Raw genomic sequence first — 17,667 nt, 5'->3', positions numbered from 1 at the left:
TACTTGTCTTTTCCTCAGTCACTGTAACCACATCTTTTCATTATTGCTATTACCACCACCATCACTCCTGGAACTGGAAAGCAGCATTATGCATGTTCCAGTGGCTTCTCTGCCTCCCCATTTTCTATTTCTGTTCTTTCCTTGGCCAGATTGACAGGTGGAGTCCATCAGGGAAGTATGCAGGAAAAATAGTATAATAAAGAATTTAATACCATATTTGATATTTGACTGTTAAGGGTTTTCAAGCCCTGCCACTCCCCACTTACCTTTCTGGCCATATCTGGACAAACTGACAAAAAAAGCTCTAGTGCTTCCTCCTTTGGTGCCAGCCAGGGGTTCAAACTATCTAAGCCTCAGCCTGTGTGCAAGAGCCGTTGCCCTGTCCCCACCTGCTAACCACCATAAAAACTGAGCCAATCTCCTTTCCCAGTTCTCTCAAGCCATTTTCAAACCAGCTTGGGAGCCAGCCCTGCTCTCCCCAGAAAGCCTCATTATATGAGTAATAAACTTTTTAATATACTCTTGGTGCATGTGTGGTGTCATCGAGACACGGAAACCAAATTTTGAGTGAGGGGGATCATATTACTACCGGGTGGCCACAACAAACGGAACTGAAAATGCTAGACCCCTTCCTCATTATGGGGACCTAGATAACTAAGCCAGGAATGCATGGAGTCACCGCCTTTTCACCATTTATTTTGTCTCTTATCACAGTGACAATTACATTTGAATCTACTATTTTCATAGCCATTTTTTAAAAAATCAGATGTTTCTCCACCATTGATATGCCAAGGCAAGTTTAAAACATTTTTTAAAGCTCTGTAATTAAAAGGTTCAGAAATGTTGGCTTATTTTACCTTACGCTTTTTGCTCCTGAGCAGCTCTTGCATCTTCTTGGGGTTTGGGAATCTTTTTTTGTCCCAGGTGAAGTACCTCTTGCCCTCAGTGTGCTCTATGTCCAGCCACACGGCATCATAAGGAATGTCATGCTCATCAAACCCTGCATCCACTGCTTTTACATCCTGCTCATCTTCATAATTCCAGCGGCACTGGTGGTAACCCAAAGAGAAAAGAGGGGGCATGGCTTGTGTGCCTAAAAAAAGAAGATGACAATTGAGTCAACTGCCACCACAATGACCATTATTCATTTGATAAACATTTCCTGAATGTCTACAGAGTATTCAGTACTGAGTTCATGCTTAGAATATCAAGGAGAAGAAAGCATAGTCCTTGCCTTCAAGGAAGTGACAACCTGGCTAATGAGGCAGGAGTGTAAATAAACTGTCCTGTCCTGAGGTATAACTTCCAGGTTAACTTGTCAGTCTAGTGCTACCAGAACACAGAGAGGTTAATAAATTCTGCCTGTGGTGAAGTATGGGATCTTGAAAGGCTTCAAAGAGGAGATAACACCTGGTTTGGACCTTGTAGACTAAGTAGGAATATACCAGACAGGAAGAATAGATAGAGTATTCTGGACACAGGGAATAGAAAAAACACAAGCAGAGAAGTACATGACAGGCTTAGAGAAAAACAAATATTCTAGGGTATCACAGTGTGAGAGAGACTAGTAGAAGATGACAATGAACAGGGTTAGATTGTCAAGGGCCCTGTAATTGAGGTTAGGAATTCTGTTTCTTATCTTAAGAGAAGTCATCAAAAGTTTGGCAAGATTTAATCTTAGCAGACCTATATTTTAGAAAAATTAAGTCAGGGTGCAGCATTAGGACTCAGCTGAAGGGAAAGAGACTGAACTTGTGAAAAAGTTTCAGTAAATTATTATCAAAATGTTTACTGATAACGTGAAGGACTTCTGGTTAACCACTTGCATGTGTCTTCTCCCCCTCCTAAATTAACACTAAAATCTGAGTAAAGAAAAGAAAAAAATGAAGAAAGCCATAAAAACAAAGAGAATGAGAACAGAATAATCTCACCAAAAATTTGGCAGGTAGCAGGCAGGGGAGGGGTGGTAACTGTTGAGCAAAGTCAGGGAAGCTCTCTCCAGAGTGCTATTGAGGAACATAGTGACGAAGAGCTCACCCCACTCCCAAACACTAGCAGACATGCCCACCCTCAAAACTAGAGTGGAAGACTCCTCCAGGCACACAGAGCCTCACCATGAAATATGAATGGAGTCCAAGTGTGGTGGCTCATGCCTGTAATACCAGCAATTTGGGAGGCCGGGGCGGGTGGATCACTTGAAGTCAGGAGTTCGAGACCAGCCTGGCCTACATGGTGAAACCCTGCCTCTACTAAAAATACAAAATTTATGCAGGTGTGGTGGTGGGCAACTGCAATCCCAGCTATGTGGGAGGCTGAGGCAGGAGAATCGCTTGAACCCTGAAGGCAGAGGTTGCAGTGAGCTGAGATAGCGCCGCTGCACTCCAGCCTGGGCAATAGAGTGAGACTCCATCTCAAAACCCACATTTGAGCAAAGTCTCCAAACTAAGAGACAGCAACCCAAATAAAGAAACAGAATAAAAGGATCTCTGAGAAAACAGGGGCAATGCAAGGAACCAAAGTAAATATCAAAACATTATCATCAGTTATCTCTAGGGAGATGAAAAAAGATATTGTACTTAATACTAGGATAGCATAAAACAAGTGTAGGTTGAGTATCCTTAATTTGAAAATCCAAAATCTGAAATGCTCTAAAATCTGAAACTTTTTTTTTTTTAAGATGGAGTCTCACTCTGTCACCCAGGCTGGAGTGCAGTGGCACAATCTTGGCTCACTGCAAACTCTGCCTACGAGTTCAAGCAATTTTCCTGCCTTAGCCTCCTGAGTAGCTGGGACTACAGGCGTATGCCACTATGCCCAGCTAATTTGTATTTTCAGTAGAGATGGGGTTTCACCATGTTGGCCAGGCTGGTCTCGAACTCATGACCTTAGGTGATCTGTCTACCTTCCAAAATGCTGGGATTACAGGTGTGAGCCACCACACCTGGCCTCTAAAATCTGGAACTTCTTGAACACCAGCATGACACTCAAAGGAAATGCTGATTGAAGCATTTTGGGTTTTGGATTTTCAGATTAGGGATACTCAACCAGTAAGTTTAATAAAAATATTCAAAAATCAAAATGACGCAAAATCTGAAACACTCTACAGTCTCAAGCATGGAATACTCAACCTGTATACAATTTATAAAACAATACATGCTATTTAATGCAGTGTGCTATTTTGAATTCCTCAGCAACTTTTATAAGTGGGGTAAAAATACTTAGAAGATCTCAGTGCTTTGGAAGGCTGAAGCAGGAGGATTATTTGAGACTAGGAGTTCAAGACTAACCTGGGTAACATAGCAAGACCCCATCTCAACAAAATATTTAAAATAAACAGATAAAGAGAATTAGCTGGGCATGTGGCACATGACCACAGTCCCAGTTACTCAGGAGGCTGAAGCGGGAGGATCGTCTGAGCCCAGTAATTACAGGCTGCACTGAGCCATGATCATGCCATTGTAGTCCAGGCTGGGCAACAGAGTGAGACACTGTCTCTTAAAAACAAATAACAAAAAAACTTAGAGGCTCATCAGACTTGAAATTATACAGAGCATTATTGATCATGAGTCTGTCTAAGTGAAACAGGTTAAATAAATTATGTTACCAGCAAATTTGTTACTTGAAAAAAATAGGATGTACACATTTCATGATAATAAATGTTTTGCCACTGCTTTGCATAAAATGAAAACAAAAACCAAGGAACCATCAGAGGATAGAAAAGAGCTCTTAGAAAGCAGAAACATGATAGCCATAGATGAAAGGCCTAGAAAATACAATTGAGAAAATTACTCAAAAAGCAGATAAAAAAGGAAAAGAAGATTATAAAATCCGTAGAGCAGAAAGAGGAAAAGGAAGGAAAAAATTAATCTAAGGAATAATACAAGACAGTTTTTCTCAGAACTGAAGGACACAATTGAAGGGGTCCATATCTAATGCCCAGAACAATGATTATTTTAAAAGACCTACAGCCAGGTGTGGTGGCTCACATTTGTAATCCTAGCACTTTGGGAGGCTGAGGTGGGAGGATCCCTTGAGCCCAGGATTTCAAGACCAGCCTGAGTAACCTAGTGATACCCTGCCTATACAAACAATGAAAAAATTAGCTGGACATGGTGGCACGTGCCTGTAAGTCCCATCAACTCAGGATTCTGAGGTCTGATGATCGCTTGAACCCAGGAATTCGAGGCTGCAGTAAACCATGATCACACTGCTACACTCCAACCTAGGCACAGAGGGAAACCCTGATTCAAACAAACAAACAAAAGATCTCCATCAAGAGGTTTTATTATAAAATTTCAGAATATGTTAGCGACAAAGAGAAGGTATTTCAGAGAGAAAAGACAGATTATATACAGAGGAACAAAGAAATAGAATTAAGAATGGTTTTTGGAGCAAGAAGGTAGAAGACAATAACATAAATGCCTTTAAATTCTGAGAGAAAGAATATTCAGTCTTGCCAGGCAAGTTATCAGTCAAGGTAAAGGTAGGAAAAAAGATGGTTTCACACTTGCAAGGAGGCAAAAAGAGTACCTCCAATGCAAACTTTCTTAGGAAACTACCAGAAGATGCTATAAATAAACAAATACAACAAGGGAATAAACCAGAAAAGAGAAAAACAGGGACCCAAGAAAGGAGGGATACAACACCAGAAAACAACAAAAGTTAAGTTCTGATATGAAAGCTGTGTAGGGAACCTAGAGAGCAATGGTCCAGATGGGAAGAGGAGGATGAAGAGCTCTGGCAGGGAAGGAAGTCTCCAGGGAAAGTAGTAGACTGGATAAAGTATCATCCTTGTAAAGAAGTAGACTGGACAAAGTATCATCCTTGTAAAGTATCATCCTTATATTTAAAATGTAAACACTTAATATTGATTTAACCAAAAATTGTGATATAACTAGATTGGGTGAAAGACACAGGAGAGTATGGTGTATGATAGAGCTAACCCCTCAGCAGGAATCAACAAATAATCTTTAATGTCTCTGAACATGGCGGGAGATCCAATATTTTTGAAGTGCTTTAGGATAAACCAGCATTCTCCCTAATAATAATGTTGAATGTAGCTGCAGGTGGGCTTTGATAGCACTTATTCCTGCATAGGTGTCCATATCCACAAACTGTCATTCCTCCTGTCACAACTGGAATTGAACACCCTTGAACATGGGCTACACTGAGCTTGCTTTTAGCAACAGAATGCAGCAGAAATGATGCTGCATTACTTTTGTTTTTAACAGCTTTATTGAATTCACATACCATGCAATTCACCCATTTAAAACACACAATTCAATGTGGGTTTTTATAGCATATTACATTATTAATTTTTAAAAATTGTGGCAAAATACGTATAACAAAATTTGCCATTTTAACCATTTCCAAGTCCAATCCAGTGATACTAATTACATTCACCATGAAGTACAAGCATTACCACTATTTCTAAAACCTTTACATCACCCCAAGCAGAAACTATAATCACTAAGCAGTAACTCCCCATCAATCACATCTCTCAGTCCCCTCTAATCTCTATCTTGACAAATTTGCATATTGTAGCTACTTCATATGAGTGGATCATATAATACTTGTCCTTTCATGTCTGTCTTACTTCATTTTCCATAATATTTTCAAGGTTCACCCATGTTTCATGTACCAGAATTTCATTTCTTTTTATAGCTGAATAACATTCTATGTATATACCACCGTTTGTTTATTTGTCCATCTTTGATGGGCACTTGGATTTTTTCTACTTTTTGGCTATCGTGAATAATGCTACAGTGATCACTGGCATACATGTATCTGTTGAGTCTCTGCTTTCAATTTCCTTGTGCATATACCTAGGAGTAGAATTGCTGGGTGTCTCTGTTAGGGTTCTTCAGAGAACACAGGTTCTTCAGAGAAACAGAATTCATAGGATTTATACTGAATATATTTATACATATTTATATATCTATAAATATGTATAAATACACAGAGAGAGATACAAATACTGATTTATTTAAAATAACTGGCTCATGTGATTGTAGGGGCTGGCAAGTCTGAGTTTTGCAGGAGATACTGGCATACTAGAGAACCAGGGAAGAGTTGATGTAGTAGCCTAAGCCTGAAGGCAAGCTGGAGACATTCCGTTTTCCCCAGGGACCTCAGTCTTTTTCTGTAAGGCCTTCAACTACTGGATGAGGTCCACTCTTATTATGGAGAGTAATCTGCTTTACTCAAAAGTCTACTGTCTTAAATGTTAATCTCATTAAAAAATACCTTCACAGAAACATAGAGACTGGTGTTTAAATATCTGGGTACCACAACCTAGCCAAATTGACACATAACATTAACCATCACACTGGGTCATATGGTAATTCTATGTTTAACTTTGTGAGGAAATGCCAAATTGTTTTCTGCAATGGCTGAGTCATTTTACATTTCCACCAGCAACGTTCCAATTTCTCTTCATCCTCATAAACACTTACGTTTTTCCATTTTTTGGATTTAGCCATCCTAGTGGGTGTTAAGTGATATTTTACTGTGGTTTTGATTTGCATTTTCCTAATGACTAACGATGTTGAGAAGATTTTCATGGGCTTGTTTTTCATTTATATACCTTCTTTGCAGAAATATCTCTTTAATCCTTTGCCCATTTTAGAATTGGGTTGTCTTTTTGTTTTTGTTTTTTTAAGGATTTGTTAAAGATTTATTTATTTTTCTATTTCTAGTCTTTTAAAGTATGACTTCTTTTTTTTTCCATTTCCAACCTTTAAAAGTAGACACAGATATGCTTAGGATAAAGCTGATTTTTAAAAATATATTTTTTATTGTACTTTAGGTTCTGGGGTACATGTGTGGATCATGCAGGACTGTTGCATAGGTACATACATGGCAATGTGGTTTGCTGCCTCCATCCCCCCGTCACCAGTATCTGGCATTTCTCCCCATGTTATCCCTCCCCAACCTCCCTAACCCCTGCTGTCCCTCCCCTAGTCCCCTGCAACAGACCCCAGTGTGTGATGCTCCCCTCCCTGTGTTCATGTGTTCTCATTGTTCAACACCTATGAGTGAGAACATGCGGTGTTTGATTTTCTGTTCTTGTGTACTTTGCTGAGAATGATAGTTTCCAGATTCATCCATGTCCTTATAAAGGACATGAACTCATCATATTTTATGGCTGCATAGTATTCCATGGTGTATATGTGCCACATTTTCTTTATTCAGTCTATCATTGATGGGTATTTGGGTTGGTTTCAGGTCTTTGCTATTGTAAACAATGCCACAATGAATATACGTGTGCATGTGTCTTTATAACAGAATGATTTATAATCCTTTGGATATATACCCAGTAATGGGATTGCTGGGTCAAATGGAATCTCTATTTATAGGTCCTTGAGGAATGCCCACACTGTCTTCCACAATGGTTGAACTAATTTACACTCCCACCAACAGTGTAAAAGTGTTCCTATTTCTCCATGTCCTCTCCGGCATCTGTTGTCTCCAGATTTTTTAATGATCGCCATTCTAACTGGCATGAGATAGTATCTCAATGTGGTTTTGATTTGGATTTCTCTAATGACCAGTGATGATGAGCATTTTTTCATGTTTGTTGGCCTCATATAAGTCTTCTTTGGAAAGGTGTCTGTTCATGTCCTTCGTCCACTTTTGAATGGGTTTGTTTTTTTCTTGTAAATCTGTTTTAGTTCTTTGTAGATTCTGGATATTAGCCCTTTGTTAGATGGGTAGATTGCAAAAATTTTTTTCCATTCTGTTGGTTGCTGGTTCACTCTAACGATTGTTTCTTTTGCTGTGCAGAAGCTCTTATGTTTAAGTAGATCCCATTTGTCTATTTTGGTTTTTGTTGCCAATGCTTTTGCTGTTTTAGTCATGAAGTCCTTGCCTATGCCTATGTCCTAAATGGTTTTGCCTAGGTTTTCTTCTAGGGTTTTTATAGTGTTAAGTTTTATGTTTAAGTCTTTAATCCATCTGGAGTTAATTTTAGTGTAAGGTGTCAGGAAGGGGTCCAGTTTCTGTTTTCTGCACATGGCTAGCCAGTTATCCAAATAATATTTATTAAACAGGGAATCCTTTCTCCATTGTTTGTTTTTGTATGGTTTGTCAAATATCAGATGGTTGTAGATGTGTAGCGTTACTTCCAAGGCCTCTGTTCTGTTCCACTGGTGTATATCTCTGTTTTGGTATCAGTACCATGCTGTGTCGATTACTGTAGCCTTGTAGTATAAAGCTCATTTTAAGAGCACAAAAAAGTTGAGCACAAAGGATAGAATTAAATTCAGCAATCCAGAGTGATAAGGAGGAAAAGATACTGAGTAGGTGCCTTCGACAGAAAACATTACCCAAGTTGATTACCTAATAGTTGGAGATTGAAGTCCTTATATGCTGCAAAAGGGAGAACACTCTGGTGTATGAAGCACACGGTGACATTTGCAGCAACTTGGTCTCTATTTATTACTTAAGAACAATTAGCATAGTTAAGTGTAGTCTTTAGTAGATAACCTGCATCCATTTAAATTAAAACATAATATTTTCCACAGTAGTGTAAATATAAGGCCACAGTATTTATTTTGGGCAGATCCTTTAATATAGTGATTTTAATATCACTGTTACTCATTCTTTTGGAATATGAAGTGTTTTAATGGAATTAAAGCTACAGATAATTTTAAAAATACTGTATCATGACTAATACATTAAAACTATTTATACTGAGATATTTATATCTAATATCCAAAGAAAATTCACTACCAAATTATTACAGTAGATATTAATCAGTCTGACACCCTTATTAACTGATTCTACAGGTACAAGTACAGGTCAGTATGATTTTAGTGCCTATTCTTTCATTTTACTAAATTAGTAAAGCAGCATTTACAGAACCAATAAAAACAAGTGAAGCAGCCACCCAAGGACCATAACACCTCCTGAGTTACTGTGTCACAAGCTCAGACAGAAATCCCCACTATATGCACAAAGCTGGATTCAAATTCTTCATCAAAAGGTGCTGGCAGAAGTTGTCAGACAACTTCCAATATAAATCTGCAATCCCATGGCCACCAGAAGAGACAGCAGCAAAACACTTTATAAATTCTGCTGAGAAAATGCCCCCTTTCCTCATCAGGTTTTAAATTCCATGCTGGGTAGCTATGTGCTTCAGATTCTTTAAAGAGGAACTACTTGGGGGATATATTTTCTGGCCAACTTGACCCATCCCATATCCGATCTGACTTTTTTCTTCAAGATGCTTTCATCTTCTTTCCCTCTCTCGTATCTCCCTCAGACTGAGAGCTGTTTTTCTCCAATGTCTGTGACAGAGGTAGGCTGTCACAGAACTTTTGGAGCTACTCTATTCAAATTCATGTTAAATATCCAGTTGTATTTTTTCCATGTCATTATTATATATTATATTAAAACAATTTTTTTTAGAGACAGGGTCTCATTCTGTTGCCTGGGCTGGATAGCAGTAGCACGAACATTGCTCACTGCAGCCTCCCTTTGAGAAGCAAGGCAGAGGATTACTTGAATTCAAGGAAGCACTTTGGAGGCTTCCCAAAGCACTGGGATTACAGTCGTGAGTCACTGTGCCCAGTCCATGTCACCATTATAAACAGAAACGGATTCTATCATTGCTAAAGTGCCATTCTACCCAGGAGCCGTGCAAGTTCTCTCTCTGCAGCCTGGGGATCCTGCTCTGTAATATGGTGCCAGAGGGTGGCTATAGCAGTCTGGGTCACTCCTTGGTGTGGTCTAGGGGCTGTATGTGCCCTCGGTGGTGGACAGTCTAGCAGGCGAGCATCAGGGATATGGGCCTAGTGCTCAGTCTGTCTTTTTGTTGTTGAGTTGTAGAACGTTCTTCATATATTCTGGATAAGCAACCCACATCAAATACACAATCTACAAACATTTTCTCCCATTTTGTAGGCTGCTTTTTCACTTTCTTCTGACGCACAAAAGTTTTTAATGTTAGTGAATTCTAACATGTATTTGTTGTTGTTGTTGCTCATGATTTTGTTGTCATATCTAAGAATCCATTGCCAAATCCAAGTTCATGAATATTTACTCCTATTTCCTTCTAAGAGTTTTATGGTTTTAGCTCTTATATAGTAGATCCATTCTGAGCTATTTTTTGTACATGAAATACATATAACATATTTTTGAATACGGGAGTCCAACTTCATTCTTTTGAAAGTAGATATCCAACTATCTCATACCATATGCTCAAGAGACTATTTCTTCTTCATGGAATGGTCATGAACCTTTATTGAAATTATAATGGTGACATGGACACAGCATTGTGGCTTGTGCCTGTAATCCCAGTGTTTTGGGTGGCCATAAATGTATGGGTTTATTTCTAGATTCCCAATTCTTTTTTTTTTTTTTTTTTAAAGATGGAGTTTCACTCTTGTTGCCCAGGCTGGAGTGCACTGGTGATCTCGGCTCACTGCAACCTCTGCCTCCTGGGATCAAGCAATTCTCTGGCCTCAGCCTCCTAAGTAGCTGAGACTACAGGCGCGTGCCACCACGTCCAGCTAATTTTTAGTAGAGATGGGGTTTCACTATGTTGGCCAGACTGGTCTCAAACTCCTGACCTCATGATCCACCCGCCTCGGCCTCCCAAAATGCTGGGATTATAGGCATGAGCCACCATACTTGGCCAGTAGCATGTTCTTTTGATTGCCATATCTTTGAAGTAAGTTTGAAATTGAAAAAGTTGTATTAGTCCATTTTCACACTGCTTCAGACATACCTGAGACTGGGCAATTTACAAAAGAAAGAAGTTTAATTGGACTTACAGTTCCATGTGGTTGGGAAGGCCTCATGATCATGGCTGAAGGCAAGGAGGAGCAAGTTACATCTTACGTGAATGGCGGTAGGCAAAGACAGGAGCACTTGTACAGGGAAACTCCCCTTTTTAAAACCATCAGATCTCGTGAGACTTATTCACTATCATGAGAACAGTATGAGAAACACCTGCCCCATGATTCAATTACCTCCCACCAGGTCTCTCCCACAACATGTGGGAATTCATGATGAGATTTGGATGGGGATACAGCCAAACCCTATCAGAAGTATAAATTTCCCAACTTTGCTTCTCTTTTTTAAGATTGTTTTGGCTATTCAGGTCCCTTTGCAATTCTATGAAAGATCAGCTTTTCCATTTCTGCAAAAGAAGCCATTGGAATTTTGATAGGGATTGTAGTGAATCTGTAAATCACTTTCTGTTTTATTGCCATCTTAACATTGCCTTCCAACCTATGAACATGGGATGTCTTTCCATTTATTTAGGCTTTCTTTAATTTCTTTCAGGAATGTTTTATAGTTTTCAGTGTACAGGTCTTTCACCTCCTTCGTTAAGTGTGTTCCTAGGTATTTTATTCTTTTGGATATTATAAATGGAATTGTTTTCTTAATTTTTTTTGGATTGTTCATTGTGGGTATATAGAAACAAAACTAACTTTTTTTTTCGTTATTGATTGATACGGTTTGGATTTGTATCCTACCCAAATCTCACGTCAAATTGTAATCCACAATGTTGGAAGACGGGCCTGATAAGGGGAGACTGGATCATAGGGGTAGATTTCTTCCCTAGCTATTCTTGTGATAGTGATTTCTCACAAGATCTGGTTGTTTAAAAGTGTGTGGCACCTCTTCCCTCTCTTTCTTCCTCCTGCTCCAGCCAGGTAAGATGTGCTTGTTTCCCCTTCACCTTCCACCATAATTGTTAAGTTTCCTGAGGCCTCCCCAGCCATGCTTCCTGTACAGCTTGCAGAACCATGAGTCAATTAAACTTATTTTCTTTATAAATTACCCAGTTTCCAGTATTTCTTCACAGCAGTGTGAGAACAGATTAATATATTAATCTTGTACCCTGTAATTTTGCTGAATTTACTGCCTCTAGTGTGGATTCTTTGAGATTTTCTATGTATAGGATCATATAATCTCCTACAATCTTATGTATTCTTTTCCAATTTGGATGTCTTTTATTTCTTTTTCTTACCTAATTTCTATGGCTAGAAATTCCAGTACAATGTTGAATTATAGTAGGGAAAATGCAATGCCTTGCCTTGTTTCTGATCTTAGAGAAAAGCTTGCATTCTTTTAAAGATAAAATGTTCTGATGCTAAAGCCAGTTGCATATATATATATATATATATATATATATATATTTTAATTTTATTTATTTTTTTTTTTGTGGATGGGGGAAGCTATCAAGTCTGGGCCATTTTACCATCAACTGAGCCCAGTGTGACAGTTGCATATTTTAATGGAGAAAAAAACAAAGAAAAGTTGAGGTTGGGATATTGGTCATCTGAGATAAAAGTAGAGCTAGCCCAGGGGCTAAAAGTTCCCAGGAAAGCAGATGGCAAGTATTAGGAATTAGACAGTAGAACATTCTAGATCCAGTGCAATGTTTTACTAAACTGAATGGGATGAGGGTGGGAACAGGAATGCCTGCTAATTAAAATACTTGGGTAAGATGTTTATAAATTCCACATAGTGTGCAACAAATATTAATTTACAACGATGATACATGGGACATAGGAAACATAACAGAACAAGAAACTGGCACTTCTCCATGCAAATACCTGTAAGGTGTGAGTACTGTCTGAAGACATCAGAAGGTGTAGGTCCTATCAGCAGAAAAACATCAATGATTCCACTTTCTGACATCCAGTGCACATGAGTTCGAGATCTGACCTTTTGTTTAGCAGCAACTGGGCCCATCTGGGTCAGTGTGTACTGGAAAAAGAATGGAATGAAAATTTGAGAAATTTCCCTTTAACCTGCAACATCCAGCCATATATAAGTAACAGTCTGTTTCTTTAGTAGATACTACTGATATTCATGGATTACACTGTAAAGTTTTTGGTGGCAGAGAAGCGCCAGTACAAAGAGTTTTGACTCCACTGCAGTGGTTTTGTTTCTTCTTTAAGTATGACATGTAGCTATGCTCAGTAGCTCACCTCTACTGCAGGCTCTGTATTGATCTCCACCAGTGTTTCTGAGGCATTCAGCCAGAAAATACCTACAGTTCTGCCAAGTTTGTGAGCCAGGAGATAAGGTACTGAACCATAAATGCCCATTTTATCATATATTTGGTATCCATAGACATCCAGGTTATAAAGACGGTAAGCATCTCCATCCCTAAAACACAAAGATTATCATCAATTACCATTACAAATATATTATTAATATAAATAAATAGAATAGCCCCATTCTTCTCTGAAAACACTTAGGTCCCAAGCATCTTTGAAGGCTCAACTCTTGCCACTTCCCTAAAGATTTCCTGACACAACTTGGGTGAATGTGGTCCTCTTCCCTTGACTCCTTCGGCACCACTTCCTGTGACATTAACACAATCACATCTTAGACATCTTTTCTAAATATCTCCTTTTTTTTTTTTTCCCCAGACAGGGTCTTACTCTGTCACCCAGACTGGAGTGCAATGGTGTGATTCTGGCTCACTGCAACCTCCACCTCCCGGGTTCAGCAATTCTCCCAACTCAGCCTCCCGAGTAGCTGAGACTGCACGTGTGTGCCACTACGCCCAGCTAATTTTTGTAATTTTTGGTAGAGACGGGGTTTCACTATGTTGACCAGGCTGGTCTCAAACTCCTGACCTCAAGTGATTTACCCACCTTGGCCTCCCAAAGTGCTGGGATTACAGGCATGAGCCACTGCGCCTGGCCTAAATATCCTTTGAGTGGAGGACTCTCTCCTGTGAATCCTCCACAAAGGGAAGAAACAGTAAGTATCCACTGACGAATTCTGTGAGCACTCTCTGCAGTTAAAATAATTGTGTCCAAGAGGCTTCCACAGTGTTTAGCAGGGGAAGACAGGTAACTGAATCGGGGGTGGGAGCACAGAGCTCAGATCGGTGTGAGAGCAGCACAGTTTCTGCTGGACTTATCAGAATGCCTACCTGAAAGTAAACAGCACCTGAACCTGGCAACCTTATTAGACTCTGTTTCTCTTTGGTTTAATTTCCTCTTAGTCTGGATGCCTCTGGCATCTTTGTCAATAGTGTTAGTCTGACATGATAGTCCTGAGGGAATTAAAGGTGATATGAGATGCCACATTATTCCATTCTCTGGCTCACTGTCCCACTTTGGTAAAGCCTTTTTCTGGGTCAGTGATTTTTTCATGATATATTCTCCCAGGGTTCCATAAAAGGCCTTGAGAGGTAAAAGTGAAACCCAGGGATAAAGATCTTCCCTCTACACTGATCACAGCAGCTCCATAATTTTACTTCCTGTATATCTCTAGGTTCAGTATTATAGTTTTTACAGTTATCTAATTTGACCATTAAAAATAAAAATGGAAAACTGGCCGGGCATGGTGGCTCACGCCTGTAATCCCAGCACTTTGGGAGGTGGAGGTGGGTGGATCACAAGGCCAGGAGTTCAAGACCAGCCTGGCCAATATGGTGAAACCCTGTCTCTACTAAAAATACAAAAAAAAAAAAAAATTAGCCAAGCATGGTGGTGGGCACCTGTAGTCCCAGCTACTTGGGAGGTTGAGGCAGGAGAATCCCTTGAACCCGGGAGGCAGAGGTTGCAGTGAGCCAAGATTGAGCCACTGCATTCCAGCCTGGGAGATAGAGCAAGACTCCATCTCCAAAAAAAAAAAAAAAAGAAAAAGAAAAGGGAAACCACTGCTCTGGGTGATCATTCAAGGAAGGTTCTTAAAGATCCAAAAGCAATATCAAGGAGGAAAAGGCCTGGCACATATTAGCACTGGCTCAGACAGCTCACAGATGATTCCTTTCTAATCATCTCAATACAGAAACCAGAGCCTCCCATAAGAATTCTTGTTTTCACTTACCCAGTATTTTTAAGTTGGTGTGATTCTGCATGTTGTGGGATCCCATACAGATGCTCAAATTCATGCAAGGAGAAATCCAAACCAATGGAAGAGGGGCCTGTAGAGACCAGGATACTGAGTTTTGCTTCTCAAAAGGACACTTAAGGAGATTCAGTTAATTCTGAGTACAGAGAGATGACCAAACTAGAGGCTGAGAGACCTGAGCTCACCTAGATCATTCAACAAATGCTGTGTACTGACCATCTGTAAGATACTATATTCAGGGGTTGTGGGGATATAAAAACGTATAAGGTAAAGTTCCGGTTACATATTAGTTCTGTTGCCTTAGCTGTGTGATGAAGCTCTCTGTGTCCTCTTTACAGTAAATCTCTTTTCTCTCTGTAAAACATAAGTTTTAGATTTTTTCCTAATCGAAATTTTCCTTATCACATATTTCTTTGCTTTAGGAAGCCAAGAGTATTGCTTCAGTCTTCACTAGTTGAAATGACTGAATGTCTTCCGCCTGATCATGTCTTTTTTTTTTAAACTTTTCGTTTATTGTATTTTAGGTTTTGGGGTACATGTGGAGAACATGCAAAATTGTTGCATAGGTACACACATGGCAGTGTGATTTGCTGCCTTTCTCCCCTTCACCTATATGTGGCATTTCTCCCCATGCTATCCCTCCCCAACCTCCCACCCCCTGCTGTCCCTCCCCTATTTCCCCCCAACAGACCCCAGTGTGTAGTGCTCCCCTTCCTGTGTCTGTGTGTTCTCATTGTTCAAACCTGCTTATGAGTGAGAACATGCGGTGTTTGATTTTCTGTTCTTGTGTCAGTTTGCTGAGAATGATGGTTTCCAGGTTCATTCATGTCCCTACAAAGGACACGAACTCATCGTTTTTGATGGCTGCATAATATTCCATGGTGTTTATGTGCCACATTTTCCCTGTCCAGTCTATCTTCTATGGGTATTTGGGTTGGTTCCAGGTCACTTATTCTTACTGCCAGCCTCGTCTGTGACTGCCTACAGGGAATGCAAATGTCAACGGCACCAGGAGGGCCATAACTGGTTGCTCACAAATACTCCTCCTCTGTGATTGTAGTTATATAAATTTCCTTTCACCTCCTCTGTGATTGTAGTTATATAAATTTCCTTTAACCAAAGGCAAATTCCTTTATTTAACAATTATTTTAGAGATACGGGAAAATGCAAATGACTAGGAGGTATAAAGTGGGTTTTAATTTATCCTTAGGTTAAAGTATTTGACATCAAATGGTCCTTATTTGTAGGAGCTTGTGACAGAAAAAAGATGCTCCAGAGAAAGTAAAAAAGAAGATGACATGGCCAGACATGGTGGCTCACATCTGTAAACCCAGCACTTTGGAAAGCCAAGGCAGGTGCATCACTTGAGGCTGGGAGTTCAAGGGTGCAGTAAGCCATGATCCAGTAAGCACTGCACTCCAGCCTGGGTGACAGAACGAAATCTTGGCTCAAAAAAAAAGTAAATAAATAAAAAAAATAAAAGATTAAAAAATTATGATGTTACAGAAAGGACAGCCTGAGAACCTACGCCCCTGCTTTTAATTTGGGGCATTCTGTCAGCCCTGATTATTATACAATGCTGTAGATAATGATGGCTAGGATGGAAATTAGAGAGGGTTTGTTATTCTACAGGGCAGGGAGGAGGAAAGAGGAAAGTGAGTATTTTTCTAACTTGCGTAAGCTCCAAGTATCTGAAAGGCATCTCCTAAAGAGACAAACTCATCCCGCACCCCAATTCTATCACTAACCCTGGTGAGAAATGTGACAGATGGGCATGTGAGACCCATGAGAATGATGGGGAGGCCCAGAGAAGGTTGAGAACCACTGGCTTGAAATGTTGCAAATAAGGAGCTCTACAACTTGGGTTTCTCATCACTTCACTCTCATAAAAGTTGAATGTGGAATTTGTAGCTGCCTTACCTAATGGACAGGGCAAGCAATGTGCTGATCTAGGCCTCTCCATGAGACCGTAAGCTCCATGTGGTTTCTATTTCTTTTACGCTTCCCACAAAAAGCATATAATTGCTATTTCTCTGTTGCAATGCCTTATTGAAAGATAGTGAATCCAATCTGGGATTTCTGTTCTTCTGTTAAAGTCACCTGTTTTAGGTGCCAAAGATCAAGGGGCTTTTAGATCGAATTACGTAGCCTTTTTTGGACTGATCTGTTTTATTACTATACCAGTTTCAACTTTACCATTAGCTTTGATATCCACAAATTTTCCAAATTTCTCTTCCCAAAGGCCCAGATCCTCTTGATTTTCCTGTTGATACAAAAAAAGGGAGCAAACTGAGTTTACAAGTTGCAACAAATGTGTTTACCGCAATAGCACATTTTATTTGGATTTTTTAAAATAGAATGAGAAAGTGAGTTTATCTTTTAGAAGACCAATGTGTGATGTCAGTATATTGAACCAATTAAATCTATGTTCTATATACATGTCAACAATCATCTTTATGAACCCTAGCTGACATGAATATGTTTTTTTATTGTGGTAAAATATACACAACATAAAATTTAACCATTTTAATTATTTTCAAGTATAAAGTTCAGGTTCAGTGGCATTAAGTACATTCACACTGCTGTGCAACTATTGATTGTACCTTAAACAGTTAAATAAGCCAGTGATTAACAGAAATTCTTGAGCTTATAGGATAGCAGAAAAGAAAATAAACAAGTTGCTGAAATGCTAAAACCCTCTGCTTGTGAGATTAAAAAACTGGCTGAAATCATTTGGAACTAATACGGCCAACTAGAACAAGCTTGCTGGCAACACAGCCTGAATTGCCACCACATATTTCATAATAATTCAATCTGAATTTGCACGTGACC

The 17,667-nt window shown here is 39.4% G+C and overlaps 1 protein-coding gene across 12 annotated transcripts in view; it reads right to left on the bottom strand.

The window, feature by feature from the left end:
* Positions 1-17,667, bottom strand: part of LOC105710001 (neutral alpha-glucosidase C) — a 161,668-nt gene that overhangs the window by 107,671 nt on the left and 36,330 nt on the right. For all 12 annotated transcript variants that reach the window (XR_010338604.1, XR_010338608.1, XR_010338605.1 and 9 more), the window contains exons 7-11: positions 17,032-17,098; positions 14,812-14,908; positions 12,951-13,131; positions 12,573-12,726; positions 858-1,093 (exon numbers count right to left, since the gene is read on the bottom strand). Coding sequence is in view for 7 of the 12 variants with exons in the window: in XM_064365934.1 (XP_064222004.1) it covers positions 858-1,093; positions 12,573-12,726; positions 12,951-13,131; positions 14,812-14,908; positions 17,032-17,098 (735 nt within the window). In the remaining 5 variants the exon portion in view is untranslated. The remainder of the gene's footprint in view (positions 1-857; positions 1,094-12,572; positions 12,727-12,950; positions 13,132-14,811; positions 14,909-17,031; positions 17,099-17,667) is intronic.

Source organism: Aotus nancymaae, unplaced genomic scaffold (assembly GCF_030222135.1).
Source record: "Aotus nancymaae isolate 86718 unplaced genomic scaffold, 86718_ANA_hifiasm-v0.15.2.pri h1tg000062l, whole genome shotgun sequence".
Classification (NCBI taxonomy): Eukaryota; Metazoa; Chordata; class Mammalia; order Primates; family Aotidae; genus Aotus; species Aotus nancymaae.
This window is presented reverse-complemented; position numbering and strand designations above follow the sequence as displayed.